This window comes from Anabrus simplex, chromosome 1 (genome assembly GCF_040414725.1).
Source record: "Anabrus simplex isolate iqAnaSimp1 chromosome 1, ASM4041472v1, whole genome shotgun sequence".
NCBI lineage: Eukaryota > Metazoa > Arthropoda > Insecta > Orthoptera > Tettigoniidae > Anabrus > Anabrus simplex.
Window position 1 is genome coordinate 1,442,261,346 of NC_090265.1, and position 20,806 is coordinate 1,442,282,151.

At 40.1% G+C, this 20,806-nt stretch overlaps 1 protein-coding gene across 4 annotated transcripts in view; it reads left to right on the forward strand.

Moving 5' to 3' along the window:
- Positions 1–20,806, forward strand: part of Cdc16 (cell division cycle protein 16) — a 300,876-nt gene that overhangs the window by 253,577 nt on the left and 26,493 nt on the right. For all 4 annotated transcript variants that reach the window (XM_067137914.2, XM_067137918.2, XM_067137916.2 and 1 more), the window contains exon 11: positions 16,743–16,935. In XM_067137914.2, the coding sequence (XP_066994015.2) occupies positions 16,743–16,935 (193 nt within the window). The remainder of the gene's footprint in view (positions 1–16,742; positions 16,936–20,806) is intronic.

Sequence of the window (20,806 nt, forward strand, 5' to 3'; positions counted from 1 at the left end):
ATTCCCATAAGTAACATACGAAAATTAATCTTTAACAGTCTATCAGCTTTACTTTTTCTTATCCTCTAACAGGAGTATTCAAGGAAACACATTTCTGTTTCATTATAAAGATTGAGCTGTTTATTGCTCTACCCCCAACAGGTTATTGGGCACATTGACTCAACGCTCCAGAAAGTATAATCGTGTGAACTTATGACATACAGCTTGATACTATGATTTTAACCAAGGACATTCTTAATAATTTTTATGTTCAGACAAACACCTACATTGATATCCTCTTTTTATGACTTGTAAGAATAATCAGGATCCTGATTTTTCACCACACAGGTTTGAGTTTGAGGCTGATGATGCCCTTAATATGGGCGAAACATGTCCCTTAACATTTTATAATAATATTAAATTTCTAAAAGTGATCTCTTTGTATTGAATAGGTGGATATTAAAAAAACCCTTGTAACATACTATGTATTTAAAATTAAATAATCACTAGTCTGAAGCACATTCCGAACAGTGTACTGTGGAATGTTCAGCTGACGTGACACAGCTCGCACACTGCTTGATGATCATTGGTAACCCACAGCATTTTCTGTCACAGCAACAGTGATTTCTTCAACCATCTATGGCACAATCAGTTGCTGGCCTCTTCCTAGATCAACACCAAGCTCTCCACCTTTTTTCTTTTTAACTTATCCATCGTGTTCCACGAAGCAGGTGTGGAAAGAAAGCCCCTCCATAGTTCTTTCATATGGTGATATTCTCGGAGTGCAGATGCATCATTGCTCTTATTTTGATTAAAGCCCTTTACCAGTAAATCCATACTTCTTTTCTTGTCCAAGTCCTTGTTGACTATTCAGTGACTGAAGTGCATTCTGATCCATGAGGCTATCAACATCCATGAGTGATAATGGCACCTGGTATGAACCATGCAAATCGTGTAGGCCATAGTCAGGACATTATTCCTACAGAGTTTGATACACGTGCTGTTAATAATTTAGTGTCTAGAGTGGGTTAATTAGGGAAAATTTAATTTTAAGCACCCAGTATTAGTTGTAATAAAATTCTTATTGAATGCTGTGATTTTCTTGCATGTATATTTTTATAATTAGTAACCAGGCTATTACTTTCTCAGTATTATTAATTAGTAGAAAGGACTATTCCTGTGGGTCTTAAGTTTCTATTTTTTTGCTCTTTGCTATTTATTGAGACTGCTATTCCTATAATTATTGTTATTTTCTCTTACAGTTATTTTTGTTATTAGTCTATGTGCTCTTACAGTATATTTTCTGTAGTATTAATTACGCACTCACTAGAATTTTTTGAGATTGCTTTTCATACAATATTCTCATTTTTTGTCACACTTTTGCCACAGTAAATTAATTTTTACTCTAAATGTAGTACAAAAAATAACCATCCTGAAATTTGGATTGCATATTAATTAACAGCAGGTGTACAGTTTGAAAAGAGAATGGTAAATCTGTATTTTGTATCCAGTGAAATGTACAGTATGTACAGTTAGTGACAATTTTCAATAAAAATAAGATTTTAGATTATTTTAACTTTATATCAACAGTAACACTGAGCAGATTGACTGCGTTTGTTAACCCTTTCCACTTGAATTATTTGTAAATCCTGATTTCTCCCAACTCGTATTTATTTCTGTCAGCATTCTTCATATTTTAAATCCTGTTATTAAGTACTGGTTGTAACAATATATACAGGAAGTAACTACAAAATTAATGAATGTATTGTATTTACATGACACAAAATAGTTTTTCACTTCCTTAATGGTATGTCTTGAATGTGTGGAAGCGTTCAGAGCAAATACCTGGATGGAGCCCTGGTTGCTTCTCGCAGGTTTTCCAAAAGTGGACTATCTCTCACCTCCCTCCAACAACTTTTCTGTCACTGCAAACCTTGCAGTCCTTAGTTTTTCCTTCAGGATGGGGGTACAGCAGGTGCAGCTTGCCATTCAGCCTCACTTCTTCATTTGTTGAGGAAGGTCTTCCCCTTTTCCCATTCTGTGTATTCCGCACATTTCCTACATTTCCTACAAGTTGTCTTACCAAGTTTTCCCCGAACTTCAGATGTGCCATTCCATTGTTACCTTCTTTGAAGAGTAAGAAGTCATTCCCAATTGTAATTTCTAGAGGCCAGAAGAACATTTTTCTCCACCACTTCAATGACTTACGTGTGAATGGGTATGAGCTAGCATAGTGGTCAGAAAGATCAACACCCCCCCCCATGTATTGATTATAAGCAAGTATGGCAGTAGGTTTCTCTACAATTTCCTCGGCACCTTGACATCTTATTCTTTGCACAGGTTGAGTGGAATTGTCATAGAAAGTGTACAGCATAGCAATAATCCGTTTGTCTTTCCAAACCAAGCATGAAGTGTTATGTTTGGAGTCCAATAATGTCATGTTGTTTCATTCTCTTTGTTGCGGCTTTTCTCACTTGTAATGGCAGACCTCTCCTATTTACCATTACAGTGCCTGTAATATGGACCTTCAGTTTCAGTAGCTCAGTTGCAAGGTCGTAACTAGTATAAAACCGGTCTGTAAAGACATGAAACCCAGTTTCGTTGGTGGCTTGCAAAACTTGTGTAACCAAATGAATAACTGTTGTGCAAGTGAAGGGTATACTAAGCACAACAAGAGCTTGCCGAAACTCCAACGTGCGCAGAGACCAATATCTGTTGGCGAAGTTTAAGCTCGTTGCGGGGCTCCTGTGTGTCGCCCGAATGCTGATTACCGGGCTCATTGTTACTCAACCGCTCACTGAGAGGCACAGTGTACAGCTCTTTATCAAGCGTGTATTGAAAAGAAGCAAGAAGCGTGTGCTTGTATTATTAATATTTTATTTATATTTCGTAGCTGAAAGTGAATTTGTTGTAGTATTATATTCAGTGTACGTAGCGATGCCCCCGTTTCGTTCTAAATTAGGGAGTGCTAAAACTTTACACAGTCAAACTAGAGAAGTTATTTATAATGTGTATAAATTCATGAAAAACGAAACCCACCCCACTGGAAACTTATGTGCTATTCAAAAGAAAGTGGCCGAAGCTACGGGTGTGTCGGAAAGGTCCGTGCGGAATGTAATACGAGACGCAAAGAAGATCGAAAGGGGTGAAGTGGATTCATTTTCAACGCCTGGAAAGAGAAGACCGAAGTCTGTCAAGAAGTGTGAATTAGACGATTTTGAGAAATGCGCGGTCAGGCGCACGATTCACAATTTTCACAATACCGAAGGCGAGAGACCAACGCTTGAAAAGATCCGTAAGAAACTGGTAGAGGATATACAGTTTAAAGGTTGCGTAAGAACACTAAGCAAGATAGTTCGAGGCCTAGGTTTTCGATGGAGAAAGACAGAAGACATGCGTAGAATACTTATGGAGAAGCCTGACATAAGGCTCCTACGTGTGCAGTACATACAAAGCATAAAGCGGTACCGACACGAGGGTAGGCCTATTGTTTACACTGATGAGTCATATTTGTATAGTTCGCACACCAAGTCAAGTGCTTGGAGTGACGGTACTCTTCATGGACTGAAGTCACCTATCTCGAAAGGGCAACGATTAATAGTGGTACATGCCGGTTCAGATGCAGGTTTCATTCCAAATGCTTTGTTGGTTTTCAAATCCAACCAAACAACAGGGGATTATCACGATGAGATGAACTATAGAAACTACGAGAAATATCTGACAGAGAAATGAATTCCTAATTTGCCACCCAACTCTGTAGTCGTGATTGATAATGCCTCGTACCATAATGTCCAATGTGAGCGTGCACCCACATCATCATCCAGAAAAACAGTTATGCAGGATTGGTTGACTGATAAGGGTATCCCGTTTTCTACAGAGATGATAAAACCCCAACTGTACGCTTTGATTAAATCCCATAAATCACGCTATAAGTCATATCAAATCGACAGACTACTTGCTACATATGGGCATACGATTTTGCGTCTACCACCATACCATCCAGACTTGAACCCAATCGAAATGATTTGGGCTCAAGTTAAAGATTATGTAGCACAAAAGAATGTTACTTTCAGACTCGATGATGCAAGAACATTGCTGATGGAAGGAATTGCGTCAATTGGGGCAGAAGAATGGTCGAGTCGATGTAGGCACGTAATCGACACTGAGAATAAGTACATTGCGAGCGATCACATAATGGATGAAGTATCAGACAGCATAATCATTAATCTGGAGGACGATAGTGACAGTGACGGAGAGAGCATTAGTGATAGCGCGGATGACAGTGAAGGCGATATGAGCAGCTTTCAACCTCTTTCACAAGATGCGGACTAGAACAAGCCATTGGGTAAGTTAACTGCTATTTTACGATCACATAATTCTTAATCTCTTTGTTTGTTATTGTTATTTCATTCAATATTTTTGATTCTGCATGTACAACAATATCATTATGCTATAGGGTAATGTGTCCTGGCTCTGGTTATAATTACAATAAGGCATTACACTCACGCACTGAGATTTCACTCAGTCCAGCTGGCCAGACCGCCAGCGCAGACGGTTCATTAACAACTGCTGGGAGTAAGGCTATTTAGCGAAGTGAGGGGGGCGTGCAGTGCTACTACCGAGCCCACCCGAACACTGCCGATGTTCTGCGCAGCTTTCTTTGGCAAGCTCTTGTTGCGGGACCTATAAATCGGGCCTATCAAGTGATGGTGTGGTTATTGAACCATTATGGTTCAATCGCACATATGTATCCAGTTCTCGAGTCTGACAGTACATAAATACGGGGGTCCCCACTTTATTGGTTTCTGCTTATTGTAACACTTGAACACGTAACATTTATCAACACTCCTGGAATGAAGTGTTCCCTGAATTTCATGTCCAGGTATGACACTGTATCTGACCTTCGAACCTCTAGATTGTGGGCCTGCCTTATCAGCGTCAGGGGAAGAAAGATGGAAATTCCAGAATATCTGTAGAAATCTGTCTCTAGAGAACACATCTTTGTAGAACACCTGCTTATCCAACCAGTCTTCACCTGCTTTTCTGCCTTACTGTTCATCCCTATGTCGATAATTACACCAATAAATGCCTTCAGCTCTTCTAAAATCACAGCTTTCCAAGAAAACCAGATTGATCTCTTCTGAAGTGGAGTATTTTGCTGTATTTTTATTTTAGCAAATTTGTTTGTCTCATGGACAATAGAGGTTAGCAACTGATCAGTAAAAAATAGCTGCTAGTGCTCTAATTCTATTTTAGGTCTGTTGCCACAACTTATGAATCCACTAACTAACCTATAAGGAAATTTGGGTAATCGTGCATCACCTGTTCTCCGCGATCTCCAAGGTATGTTTGAAATCAGCACTGTATGACTGGGACCGGGACAGATCATACAGTAATATCATCGCCTCCTCCATGATTTCTTGCGTCGCAGATATAAATATCGTCACTTGAATCGCTCACGGATGTATTTTTCATCGCTTTCATGGTTACTACAATCAAAATCAGTCGAAATAGACACAAGAATCTCTGCTTCAGGCAGACTGTGCGCCTCCATGTTGCTTCACTGTGACTGCTTTCCATTGTCAAGGAAACGGAGCAATTTCGCCAAGCAAAGAGAAACTAAAACACTCCTATCTGGTTTCTTTCGGTTTCTAGAAGGGATCAGCTCTTACCAAATGAAGTACAAAAGCCCTGGCATGCCGAATAACCTAGCAATGAGCGGCAAAACATTGTGTTGACTCAGGATCGACATAAAAGCTATAACTCTAAGTGACGGCTATCGACCTCAGGTCGACACTTGCGTGGAAAGAGTTAATGTGCTACTTCTAGTACTTTTTCCTCTAGAAAAAAAATTAACTAGTACACACTTGACCCAACCCAAACATAGAATACTGGAGTCACAAGCTACAGTTTCTATGGTGTCGTATGATCATATTGTTACAAATAAAACACAGTCTGTTTTATCGTTCTGATTTATTTCAGGATGACTCAATATATGCATACGCACACATATATGTACACACAGTTCTATTCAACGGTGAATAACCACACTCATTAATTGCTGTCTGTTTACAAGTCTGTCACAGCAGGGAGAGCTGGGCAGTCTTTACCTGAAGGAGGTTATAATCCTGATTGATAGGACTTTCACTTGTGCTCACAAGTCTAGTCACCCCACACTGCAGTTGCATGCAGACATCTAGGTTTGAACACAGGGCTACTCGCCACACAACGCACGATGACTTGGATCGACTCCAAGAAATTGCCAGTAATACACACAGTCACACACAGTGAAACAACTAAACAGCAACAGCTCAACAACGGCCATTAACACTGTTCCAATTACACTCACGATAGTTGCTGCAATCGCTGAATCTCCGACGATCCTCAGGCCACAGAAGAGCACACGCATACTTTGTCCCAACACAGCGAGTCCAGTTCTGACTCCAACACTGACCTGACTGTTTGCGGCTAGCCTCTTTTTTTATAGCTCAGGTGATGTGTACCAGAATATTTGCAAAGTGGCTGAAGATAGAACATTCTCGATGCACATTGCAGAATCACACGGAGAAACCGCATGAAAAGAACAATACACTGTAAGGCCAGCGATGCCCTTCAGGCCGGCTGGGAGTTCCCCAGTTGGCTGACTCACTAGTCCCTTCCAGGAAGTACCAAAAGGGGCCACAACAACCCAATTATCTATAGGGCAAAACACAACTTAACCTAATCTTTACATTAACTTTCGGGCTTCAACATAGGTAACTAAAATGTTAGTGAAAATGAAGGCATAACATTGGTACCTTTTCTGTTACAGTAACTTCCAAATTGGACCCATGATGTGAACATTCTTTGCTCTTTGTGTCGGTCGCAAGATGTCTTCGTACTTGGTCCCAGGGTTAACATATGGTAGAGGTCGAAAATCTCATAGAGGACCTACCAGCTTGATAAACGTGAATGAACTCACAGTTGTCAGATGTAGAGAAGCCATTGTTGATGTCAGTACTACGTTCATTTGTGAGTAACCACATTCACATTAAGAGGTGAAATGGGAATGCTGTTGATGTGTTTACAAGTGGTAGTAGTGACACTGACATTTTCTTCTCAACAAAGAATTCACAATCGCCTCTTAGAACTTGCCTGACTTGAATCATTTTCGCCTACCCAAATTTTGTACTTCAACTTCACTGAAAGTTACATTCTTCTGAACATTATGGAGCCAACATTCAGGATATATTACTTTTTCTTTCAGGTATTTGTGTGTCTTCTTTTGTTAACATATGATTTTCCATCTATCGTCTAAAGCTGTCATAGAACATTTCAGGATCAAGAGAGCTTTTTGCATTGGCAGCTTGACTTTTTTCTCTCTTCACCAGGCTAACTCCCTTGAATTTCAAATTCTCAGCTGCACTTTGAGCTTCACAATAGTAAGACCCACTATTAAATTTCATATCTTCAAACAGAATAATCTGCCTGAATATTACTCTACGAGCCTTACAAGAAATCATATTGCATGCTTGTAGTTCAACACTGAGTTGCGAAAACTCTTGAAGAGCATCACACATAAGAATAAAATCAATATTCGTAATTTTTTCAATAGACCGTTATACATAACTCGTTCATACTGGCAGGGGACCTGAACTGCCGTGTAGATACCCCTTCAGGGAAAACGACAGATGTCTTGAACTACCTGGAAGAGGAAGGCTTTGAACTTGTAAATAACAAAGCAACTCACACTTACTTCTGTGTGCATAACAGCGCAAGCACCATACCTGTTATTTGTCAACTCCAAACTTACGCTACTAGAACAAAACATCATCCCGGAAGTGGAAACGAAGCACCTGCCAGTAGAAACATGGCTACAAGTAAAGAACACAGTAAAAAAAGAGACAAAAAAAACAATTAAGCTAAGCAGAAAGGCAGACATATCAGCATTTGGCAGTGTCGACACCAGCACAATAACAACATTGCTACAAAGAGAAAATCTCAATGAAGCAGCATCATGGATAGAAGGCCTCATCCTAAAGACCACTTGCACCGTAGACAACGCAAATCACAGAGCTAAACCATGGTTCAACAAGAAATGTTACGAAGTCAGAGGGAAAGCCATCATTGCCATGCATAAAGCCAGAATAACTCAATCAGTGGATGACTTGGACCGCTACGGTAAGCTGAGGAGAGAGTACAAAATCAAAATTAAGGAAGCGCAAAAGACATTCTGGGAGGAAGAGGAAAAATGTTTAATAGAAACAGCAAGGCAGAAACCGTACAGATTAATTAACATCCTACAAGGCTCTTCAGCTGAAGCAACCGAAATTCCCAGGGAACATCCCAGTGGAGATTTGGGAAAGACATCTAAGCTCAACCCTTCAGGCTAACGACACATGTCTGCCGGCAGCAACTCCCACAGTGACTCTACGTTGGAGATCAAATTTTTCGCAGAAGAAAAAATTATCCACACAATTATGAGTACAAAGAACAATAAAGCATGTGGACCAGACAACATCTGCAACGAGCACCTGAAAACTATGCTTCCTGCACTAGTGACTCCACTCATAGCACTCCCCAATGAGTGCCTGAAATGAGGAACTGTACCGAATAAGTGGAAACACTCAAAGGTGATAATGCTGTACAAGGGAAAAGGTAACACGGCTGATCCAAATGTGTACAGGTGCATTGTGCTGGAGAACACACTACTCAAGATCCTTGCAACACCATTATGTAAGCGTCTTCAAGATAATTTCGATGAGAAACTCCCTGATTCGCAGTTTGGTTTTGAATGTGGGAGATCAACTACACAAGCTATATACTGTCTCCAAGCTGATATAGAAATGGCCTTAGCAAACCATGGGGGAAAGCTTCACACAATCTTCATGGATTACACCAAGGCGTTTGACACAATCAACAGATGCATTCTAATGAAGAAGCTGAAAACGGCCTTAGGCTCAAGACATTACCTGCTTTCAATCATCAGAGACCTCACTAATAACTGGGTGGACATACATGATGGCATAGATAAATCGAGCCTGATACAACAAACCAGGGGGGCCCACTAAGCCCTTTACTCTTCATCGTAGCTACAGCAGACATCGTCGAGACAATAAAACACGACAATGTAAACCTTTTAATGTATGCGGATGACATGGCATTGACCTCAACCTCAGAGAGCGACTTGCAGAAAACCTTCAACCAGTTGGTAGACTGGGCACAAGAAAACAACCTGGCATTGAATGAAGGGAATACTGTCTCCATGACCTTCAGAAGAGGGGGAAGACCTGGCACTTTCTACACTGGCGAGACACCGCTATAGTCAGTCACGAGCTTTTCGTACCTGAGAGTAACCCTTCAGACACAGGGAACCGTATTCACAGGTCACATAAACGACAGAGTTAGCGCCGTGACGAGAGCCATAAGTGACATCAAGTCAATAGGTAAACTCTCTATGGAAACAGCCCTGTGACTGTTCGAACTCAAAGTTGAACCTGTCATATCATACGGACTGGAAAACATATGGACACATCTGAAAAAGACAAACCTCAAAATGATAGAGAAGCTGTAGGCAAATACTTGAAAAGGGTGCTCTGTCTCTCCAAATACACACCCTCTCGGCTCGTGTATGAATTGACCAGAGAGCCCTTCTTTATAGAACAGCTACGACTGAAGCTCTTACTACCAGCGAAGTTAGCCTACCAGGACTTACTGAGGGAACTGCATGAGAAGAAACTCAAGATATGGGAGGAATTCTACATTACTGACGCTATGACAACCTGTGAATGGACGCAGGGAGGATACGAACTCCGCCGCACAGTGACACACTCAGTGCATGGATTTCACCACAAGCTGTGCAACATCCAGAGTTTTCATGAGGTCGGTATGAACTGTACATGCGCAGGGTGTGGTGACCAATGTGAGAGATACCACGTGTTAAACTGTAAGATGAGAACAGAGTCGCTGGTGAAATTCTGTAGTAAATAAGACCTGTAAATAAGATTTGTAAATTCATGTACTTCACACACTAAATGGCCAGTTCGATTGCAATAAACATATTATTATTATAACTCTTTCACTCGAATCCCTGTTCTCATCCTGTTTTATTTTTTCAAAATATGTCACGAGTAATCCATTGTTTTTCCAGACTGCAGAAACACCTTTGTATCTTGAAGCTACCCAATGAGTATTTCATATTCTTCCAATGTGGTACAGATTTTGGTCCAGATCATCAGAATTATTTCTCAGTTCTCTCGCATTTTTAGGTGACTGGTTATATAATGTATAAAGTTTGTCAAGAAATGGCTTACAATGATTAATCTGTGAAGGGAAGTCCTTTGTAACTACTTCGCCAACAGAAAGTTATAGTCTATAGTTAGCACAGTGCCAAAACAAGACCTGTGGATATTGCGCTTTTATCAAAGTCATTATGCCTTTCTCTTTTCCGTAACGTCACAGCAGCTTCATCACATGCTACTGCAATAAGGTTTTCTTTCAAAAATTCTTGAGGGGAGCCCAATTCATTCAAAACATTAATCAGACATTGAAAAATACCTTGGGCTGGTACACTTTTCAACTCAAAAATATCCATAAATAGATTTGTATATCCATCCATATCAGGGAGCATTGTCCTTACACTTATTATTAAAGATGATAATTGGCTAATAGTAGTGCTCTCGCCAGTTACCAAATAAATCTTGTAGTTATATTCAGTTATTCTCTTCATAAGGGTTTTCTTCATTTCAGCTCCAATATGCTTAATTATGTTGATACGAGCATTGGTTGAATGAAAAATTCGGCCCACGTCGCTACCATTCACTTCTTAAAGATCAATTTCAGATTCAAAATCATTGAATGCCTGATTTTTCTTGGCAATTTGTTCTGAAGATCTGTTCTGAAGATTTTGGAAGTTATCTCTTTGTCATGTTCAAAAGCTTAAGTAAAAGAGACCTCCAACTTGTTTTGCAGCAGATAATATGTTAATAATAATACTGTAATAATGTTGTTCTTCTTTTACGTCCCACTAACTGCTTTTACAGGTTTCGGAGAGGCTGAGGTGCCGGAATTTTGTCCTGCAGGAGATCTTTTACGTGCTAGTAAATTTACCAACCCAAGGCTGACATATTTGAGCACCTTCAAATACCACCGGACTGAGCCAGGATCAAACCTGCCAAGTTGGAGTCAGAAGGCCAGTGCCTCAACCGTCTGAGCCACTCAGCCTGGCAGTTAATATGTTAGTGGCAGCCTTATGAGCAGAACTAATTTTTTGACCATGGATCATTTTACGTAGTGAAGTCTTTTTTTTTACCAAATGAAGTAATCTGAACATTTGCTCATGGTTTAGAAATATTAATTCCTTGTTTGTTTCTGTCCGGGCCAAAATTGAATACTTCTTGACATATTTTACAGCCAAGCTCTTTATTTTTTCATGCTTAACCAGCCATTTCCTTTTTTTAACAGCTTTTTGCTGTGAAGTCTAACACTTGGGAAGATTTTCACTCACAACCGCATATTCGGTAACCACAACCACATGTTCAGCTTTTACAGATTCGATCGCAGCATTTTCCTCCAAACAATACATTTGCTCAATTCACTCTCAGAAAGTTTTGATTTCTTACCTACCAGTGATTTTTGAGTTAATTATGTTTGATAAAGACTTTTTTTTTTTAAATACTATTTGTTCGGGGTGTCAACCCATGTGGATCTTTTGCCCCTACTGTCAACATATTGTATGAACCTGTGTGTAATTGGAATGACAGTAGTGTGGAATGTTGTGTGTGAGGAAAGGAAGATAAAGGACGTCACAAATACCCAGTCCCCAGGCCAGGGATATTAATCATTACAATTTAAAAACCCTGACCCGGACGGGAATCGAACCCAGGGCCGCCGGGTGATACGTGGACGCGTTTCCCCCTACACCGCGGGGCTTGACCTTAGAAAACAAGCCAATTCACATATAGAATGCTCAACCAAAGCAACCACAGCACACAAAGCAACAAAGTTAACTGAACATGAAGTGGAGTGGAGCTGATCACAGTCACACGAAGGAGGTTTCCAAATTTAAGTGGCAAGCACGTACAGTTGAAAGAGTAGTGCTATTGAACTGGATCGATATTATATGATACGGTTGATAACTATGGATGAGAGTTCATCTATTGACACTTCCTGATGCCATAATTTGACATCAAGCGATGGCGGCAGCACCTAAGTGAAGAAACACTTTTAAACAATAAATCCAATTCTTCACCACAATTTTTACAATATAAGGTTAACCCAGTATGTGTACCAGAACGTACCAGCAGAAAAATGCCCTGTCTGTGGCGCCCAGCTCTACGTTCGGTAGATGAGTCGGTTCAAAACACCACTGTCAGCCATCCTGAGAATGTTTTTCTGTAGTTAGCCATTTTCATTTCCAGGCAAATGCTGGGCCAGTTTCTATTCATAGGCCACAGCTGATTCGTTCCACCTCCTTACCCAATTTCATCTTCTGATGTTGCTTTGATTGACCGTGAGAGATCCAGGATCTAGTTCGGTCGCCTATTTGTGTAGACTATCAGCCGTCCTGCATAAGCAGTCCATTGCTCAGGGTACACCACGAGGAGGTTATTTACACGTCCCACCCTGCCAAATAATTACTGCTAAACTAGATCATTTGACTATCGCATCAGTTTACAAACCACCTCACTCCAACTGGCCAGCTCCACCACTGCCTTCACTGCCCACTCCTTGTATAAACATAGGAGACTTTAACAGCCATCACACATCCTGGGGCTACTCAAACAATGATAAAAATGGAGAAAAACTGGCTATGTGGTGTGATAACCAAGACCTGTATCTCAGTTTTGATGCTAAAGCAGAGAAAACATTCCACTCTTCTAGATGGCAATCTGACGACCAGTACAGATCAGAAGTAGATAGTAATCTGAGATGGATTCCCCCAAAGGCAGAAAATTACAAGAGGTTTCTAGGTGTTGTCATTGGTGCAGCTAAGCGAAACATACCCCGGGGATTCAGGAAGCAGTATATTCCATGCTGGGATAAAACTACCCAAATAATGTATGACAGTTATCAGAAAACTGGTGATTCTGAAATGGGAAAAAGGATTTTAGAAGATCTAAGTAAAGGAAGAAAAGAGAAATGGAGAGATTGAACTTCTCAGCTGAGCTTTACTCACTTTCGCAGAAAATCATGGACCCTCCTTAGGAAACTTGGTGCTGCTTCAAACATATGCAAGAAGGAGCCGGGAATTAACACCAAATGAAATGGCACTACATATCAAATCAAGAACTGACAAAATTCCAATAGACCCCACTATGAAGAAACCCATTGAGAGAGAGATGAAGAAATGGACAACAGCCTCCAAAATGACTCTACTCTTACGAATTCATTCAGCCAAGAAGAAATTGAGAAAGCCATCAACATGCTAAAAATGAGCAAGGGCGCAGGTTCAGATGGTATTTTCCCTGAATTCATAAGATATCTTAGGAATCATGGGAAAATATGGCTCAAGAACTTCTTCAGTGACGTATTAGAGACTGGAATCATTCCCCCCGGAGTTCAAGATGGCTCACACCATGGCAATCCTCAAACCAGGAAAACCAGCTGATGACCCCTCAAGCTACTGTCCTATTGCACTACTGAGTGTTTGCTACAAATTGTTGGAATGCCTCATCCTCAACCAAATCCAGGAACTAATAAATGACATAACACCAACATACCAGGTGGGTTTCAGAATCATACGAAGCTGCTGTGAACAAGTATTAGCATTAACATCATATATTGAGGCAGGATTCCAGAAGACGCTAAAGACATCCATCGCTTTTGTTGCCTGACAGCAGCTTATGATACAATATGGCTGGATGTACTACCATTCAAAATTGAAAAGCATACACACTGCTGAAAACTTACAGTCCTTCTGAAGAACATGCTGACAAATCGGTACTTCAAGATCACCATAGGGCAAAAGACAAGCAGGTCTTTTACAGTAAAAAATGGACTACCTCAAGTGTCTGTATTAGCCCCACTACTTTTCAACTTGTACACCAGTGACATGCCTGACATCATCAGCAAGAAATTCTGCTATGCTGATGACTTAGCCATCACTGTCCAAACTGTCACATTAGGAGATGGGGGGGAAGTCATTCTCTCCAATGACTTGGAAGCCTTGAATGCATACTGCATGAAGTGGAGACTTTGCCCAAATACGGCTAAGACAGAAGTATGCTCATTCCGTTGGTGTAACCAAATAGCTCACCAAAAGCTCAACGTTGCGTTCTGCCAACAAAGAATTAAACAAAATTTCAACCCCAAATACCTTGGCATCCCTTAGATCGTTCTTTAACATACAAAAAACACCTGGAAAATACAAGTCAGAAACAACATCATGAAGAAACTAGCTGGCACGACATGGGGAGCTGATGCATCCTCACTACACACTACTGCCCTCACCATGGTTTATCCAGTGGCTGAATATCGTGCCCCGGTGTGGCAACGTAGCGCTCATACTAGGAAGATCGACGTCCATTTGATCGAATGTATGAGAACCATAACAGGCACACTAAAATTCACCCCAATCCCATGACTACATGCTATTAGTAACATACCACCTCCGGAACTGAGACGACAGGAAGCAACTATACGCGAGTGGAAAAAGTTACACCATCCTGATCATCCACAGAATCTCCCAATCCATGAGGTCTTTACTGACCTACCCCCTTCTCGTCTTAAATCAAGGAAATCAATATGGCATGACATAACTGGCTTCAATATCCAGGAAAAATGGCATCAAAGCTGGAGCTCTGCATGTGTGAAACACCAAAGCATCCAAGACCCCACAACTAGACTCCCAGGATTTCACCTGAAGAGACACCAATGGTCTAAACTCAACCGTTTAAGAGAACAGGCCACACTAGATGTAATGCCATGATACATAAGTGGGGACTTCGAGAATCCCCTGCCTGTGACTGCAGAGCCCCTTTCCATCAGTGGAGCACATTATTGAGGAGTGCCCTCTGTGGAAGTACGATGGACCAGCCCATGATGTCATCAGTGCTACACCCCCTCCTTAGAATGGCTACAGCAACTGGACATTGATTTGTAAATGTGAACGCTACCAACATTCTTGTCCTTGTATATATTGTAAATTTTTTTTCTTTTGTATACTTGACATACAATAAATAAGTAATAAAATAAATAAACCCAATTACATTCACCATCATTCATTTCATCTTCACTAGTTCCTCAACTGAGGTTGACGACAGGAAGGGCATCCAGCCATTAAAACATGCCATACAATTTCATCTTGCCTCATCCCCAACCCTGTATCAGAAAACAGGACTAAGGTGTAGACATACAACAACAGCAACAACATAAATAATATTAATCACTCATTCAATCACTGGCGGTTGAGAAACCCAATTGTTCATAGCTGTAACAACCAAAGTACACCACATGATGCCATCATGATGTAATGCAGTCCAGTTCAAGTCTCTACAATTTATTCCCTTCAAATTCTTCTAAATGTTATCCTCCCATAATTGCCTTGATCTTCCCTCTGGTCGTTTCCCTTCATACCTGCCTGTCAGAACCCTCTAGACACCCTTGTTGACACCCAAATGAGTAACTAATAATATTAAAAGGCTTTATAATAAATCATTCTTAATGTATACAGAACAGTACCAATGGAAACCTCATAAAAATACTATAACATTGTCTAGATACCTTGTACATGCAAAATTAAAGAACGAAATTTATGTTTTGTACTGATCACTATTATTGACATGCTTAATTCACAGTTTATAACTGGCACTTCTCCCCCTCGCACTGTTTTTAACCATATAGGACAGTTTTTTGGCTCTTCTGTAAAAATCAGACTTGGTACAAATGAGATCTTTATTCTTAAAAAAATTATCTGTTTGTTGATTTCAAACCAGCATGTGACAACATACAAAGGAACAAAATGTATAAAACTGTGGTGTTAACCTTGCTAAAGCTACTATCAGGAGTGTTAAATGCAGGGTTGAAGTTCAAAGCAGCTGCTTCTCCTCATTCCTGACATATGGACTATGACTAGGAAACAGGCTGGCATTGGAGAAGGTAATTAGAAAAGCATCCTTGGAGATCAGAGCAACCATTGCAACTAAATTCATGCAGACTGTCAACATGGAATATTATTGCACACTAATTTTATTATTATTATTATTATTATTATTATTATTATTATTATTATTATTCAATGTTACTTTTGCTTCAAGCAATCAAGAAGTAATGTTGCGTTGCATTGTCCATGGTAATATTTTCGCAGGACAATTTTTACAACTTATACATATGTCTGTATCTGTATTTTCCTGACTTAAAGCCTGCTGCAGGTGTTTTCCTTATAAGCATTATCTTGACACATTTTCATTTGACTTTCACAAGATATGGACTGATTATGAGCAGCTTAGATGGTAGAGCACTGGCTTTCTCAGCTCAAGTTGACAGGTTCAATACAAGCCCAGTCCAATGTATTTGAAGGTCCTGAAATACACTAGCCTCATGTCAGTAGATTTACTGGTGCATAAGAGAACTCTTGCATGGCAAAATTTCTGTGCACCTCGGCATCTCAAAAAAGTAGTCAGTGGGCTGCAAAACCCAATAACATAGTCAACGTTAAAAATTAAATGCTGAAATGACCAGCCTGTGTTCTTTTTAATACTTGGTCAAACTTTGATAAAGGTATGTTCTGGCTCAGAGGAGGATCACAATTGAATGTTAATATAAATAACTGTGCTTTGTTTCAGGCTCTGGTACTGTCCCCACTAAATCCTTCAACATACTCTGCTATGGGTTTTGTTCATGCTCTTATGGGCAATACATCGGAGGCTGTTGAAGCATTCCACAAAGCCTTGGGAATACGACGAGATGATACATTTAGTACAACAATGTTAGGTTATGTCATAGAACAATTGATGGAGGATACCCCACCATTTAAAGGTATGATGAGATTGTTTGTTACTTTCTGTAAATAAACTTTCAGAATAGACTGGTTTGTGCTCAGAAACCAAGTGTGACATCCTTTGTATTCAGGTAACCCACCATTCGATGGATCAGCAACCACCAGCTGTTCCAGGAATGCATTTGCTGTTCATTGCTCCAGCTGTGTTTATGGTAGTGCACTCTTCTGTTTATTTTCTCAGAAAGTGCAAATTTCAAAAACCAGGGTGCAAACGATTCTTGTAGATGACTTCAGCAAGTGCATTACAGTTTGGGGATACATTAAGGTGGATGGCGAAGCTGTTGAGCAGTAGGCAGAAGCTAATGATATGAATATATTGTATAATTTATAATTGCCAACAGCCCAAGTCTTTCACCAGCTGGCACTGGTCCAGTTACACCAACCTGGACAACATCTTCCTCAGGTTACTGGTGTAGTGAGAAAAGCACACAGCCAATCCTGTGTGTACCATGTTTAGGTTAGGTCTGGCATCGCCAAACGATTGTTCCATCTTTTCTTCCAAATTCTTGGTAAGCATACAGTAGCTGTTGTAACGTAATGCAGGCTTACCCATATTAGTTGTCAGCACTTCCATGTTGACACACTGTACAAACTACTCTGGATGACTTCCACAGCAGAAATGACTGGGCAGTCTGGGGTGGAGGGTAGGGACGATGAACGTTGGAACTTCCCGGTGCATTGTTCTCAATGATGACTTAACTTTGCAGGTAGACAGTAACCTGGGGAAACCCAGCTTATCACGGACACAGGTTTCATGTGTGCACTTATTTCACTGTGCACTTTTTTTTTTTTTCATATATCCATGATTACTTCTCACACAGCCAACACCGCCTCACCATGTGTAAAATTATACCTCACATTCACCCATTGTACTCATCTAGTCAACTCTGTTTCAACTTCATTAAAGCTAACTTTGGAGGAGTCTGAAATACAGCTGGACTCACCTATTGAAAGTGCCCCAATTAATTGTGAAGGATACAAAGAATTAATTGATGCCATTCTAGAAGTCTCAAAGGAGATGATTGGGGTGTACATAAAAAGGAACATTTCTGGCCTAACTACGATAGAAGAATCTGTGCTTAAAGAGTCTTCAAGCTGCTGCTTACCTTATAAACCCTTTCTCTGTAAAGTTTACAAGGTTATCAATATCTCAATCTCAATCAATACTGATCTGCATGTAGGGCAGTCGCCCAGGTGGCAGATTCCCTATCTGTTGCTTTCCTAGCCTTTTCCGAAATGATTTCAAAGAAATTGGAAATTTATTGAACATCTCCCTTGGTAAGTTATTCCAATCCCTAACTCCCCTTCCTATAAATGAATATTTGCCCCAGTTTGTCCTCTTGAATTCCAACTTCATCTTCATATTGTGATCTTTCCTACTTTTATAGACGCCATTCAAACCTATTCGTCTACTAATGTCAATCCACGCCATCTCTCCGCTGACAGCTCGGAACATACCACTTAGTCGAGCAGCTCTTCTTCTTTCTCTCAATTCTTCCCAACCCAAACATTGCAACATTTTAGTAACGCTACTCTTTTGTCGGAAATCACCCAGAACAAATCGAGCTGCTTTTCTTTGGATTTTTTCCAGTTCTTGAATCAGGTAATCCTGGTGAGGGTCCCATACACTGGAACCATACTCTAGTTGGGGTCTTACCAGAGACTTATATGCACTCTCCTTTACATCCTTACTACAACCCCTAAACACCCTCATAACCATGTGCAGAGATCGGTACCCTTTATTTACAATCCCATTTATGTGATTACCCCAGTGAAGATCTTTCCTTATATTAACACCTAGATACTTACAATGATCCCCAAAAGGAACTTTCACCCCATCAACGCAGTAATCAAAACTGAGAGGACTTTTCCTATTTGTGAAACTCACAACCTGACTTTTAGCCCCGTTTATCAACATACCATTGCCTGCTGTCCATCTCACAATATTTTCGAGGTCACATTGCAGTTGCTCACAATCTTGTAACTTATTTATCACTCTATAGAGAATAACATCATCCGCAAAAAACCTTTCCTCCGATTCCCCTCCTTTACTCATATCATTTATATATATAAGAAAACATAAAGGTCCGATAACACTGCCCTGAGGAACTCCCCTCTCAACTATTATAGGGTCAGACAAAGCTTCACCTACTGTAACTCTCTTGAGATCTATTTTCTAGAAATATAGCAACCCATTCAGTCACTCTTTTGTCTAGTCCAATTGCACTCATTTTTGCCAGTAGTCTCCCATGATCCACCCTATCAAATGCTTTAGACATGTCAACCGCGATACAGTCCATTTGACCTCCAGAATCCAAGATATCTGCTATATCTTGCTGGAATCCTACAAGTTGAGCTTCAGTGGAATAACCTTTCCTAAAACCGAATTGCCTTCTATTGAACCAGTTATTAATTTCACAAACATGTCTAATATAATCAGAAAGAATGCCTTCCCAAAGCTTACATACAATGCATGTCAAACTTACTGGCCTGTAATTTTCAGCTTTATGTCTATCACCCTTTCCTTTATACACAGGGGCTACTATAGCAACTCTCCATTCATCTGGTATAGCTCCTTCGGCCAAACAATAATCGAATAAGTACTTCAGGTATGGTATTATATCCCAACCCATTGTCTTTAGTATATCCCCAGAAATCTGATCAATTCCAGCCGCTTTTCTAGTTTTCAACTTTTGTATCTTACTCTAAATGTCATTTTTATCATATGTAAATTTTATTACTTCTTTGGTCTTAGTCTCTTCCTCTATCTCGACATTATCCTTGTAACCAACAATCTTTACATACTGCTGACTGAATACTTCTGCCTTTTGAAGATCCTCACATACACACTCCCCTTGTTCATTAATTATTCCTGGAATGTCCTTCTTGGAACCTGTTTCTGCCTTAAAATACCTATACATACCCTTCCATTTTTCACTAAAATTTGTATGACTGCCAATTATGCTTGCCATCATGTTATCCTTAGCTGCCTTCGTTGCTAGATTCAATTTTATAGTAAGTTCCTTCAATTTCTCCTTACTTCCACAGCCATTTCTAACTCTATTTCTTTCCAGTCTGCACCTCCTTCTTAGTCTCTTTATTTCTCTATTATAATAAGGTGGGTCTTTATCATTCCTTACCACCCTTAAAGGTACAAACCTGTTTTCGCATTCCTCAACAATTTCTTTAAACCCATCCCAGAGTCTGTTTACATTTTTATTTACCGTTTTCCACCGATCATAGTTACTTTTTAGAAACTGCCTCATACCTGCTTTATCAGCCATATGGTACTGCCTAACAGTACTACTTTTAAGACCTTCCTTTCTATCACATTTATTTTTAACTACCACAAAAACAGCTTCATGATCACTAATACCATCTATTACTTCAGTTTCCCTATAGAGCTCATCTGGTTTTATCAGCACCACATCCAAAATATTTTTCCCTCTGGTTGGTTCCATCACTTTCTGAATCAGCTGTCCTTCCCATATTAACTTATTTGCCATTTGTTGGTCATGCTTCCTGTCGTTCGCATTTCCTTCCCAATTGACATCTGGCAAATTCAGATCTCCCGCTACAATCACATTTCTTTCCATGTCGTTTCCCGCATAGCTGACTATCCTATCAAATAATTCCGAATCCGCATCAGTGCTACCCTTTCCCGATCTGTACACTCCAAATATATCAAGTTGCCTATTATCTTTAGAAATGAGCCTTACACCTAGAATTTCATGTGTCTCATCTTTAACTTTTTCGTAGCTTACAAATTCTTCTTTCACCAGAATGAAAACTCCCCCTCCCACCTTTCCTATCCTATCTCTACGATACACACTCCAGTGCCGTGAGAAA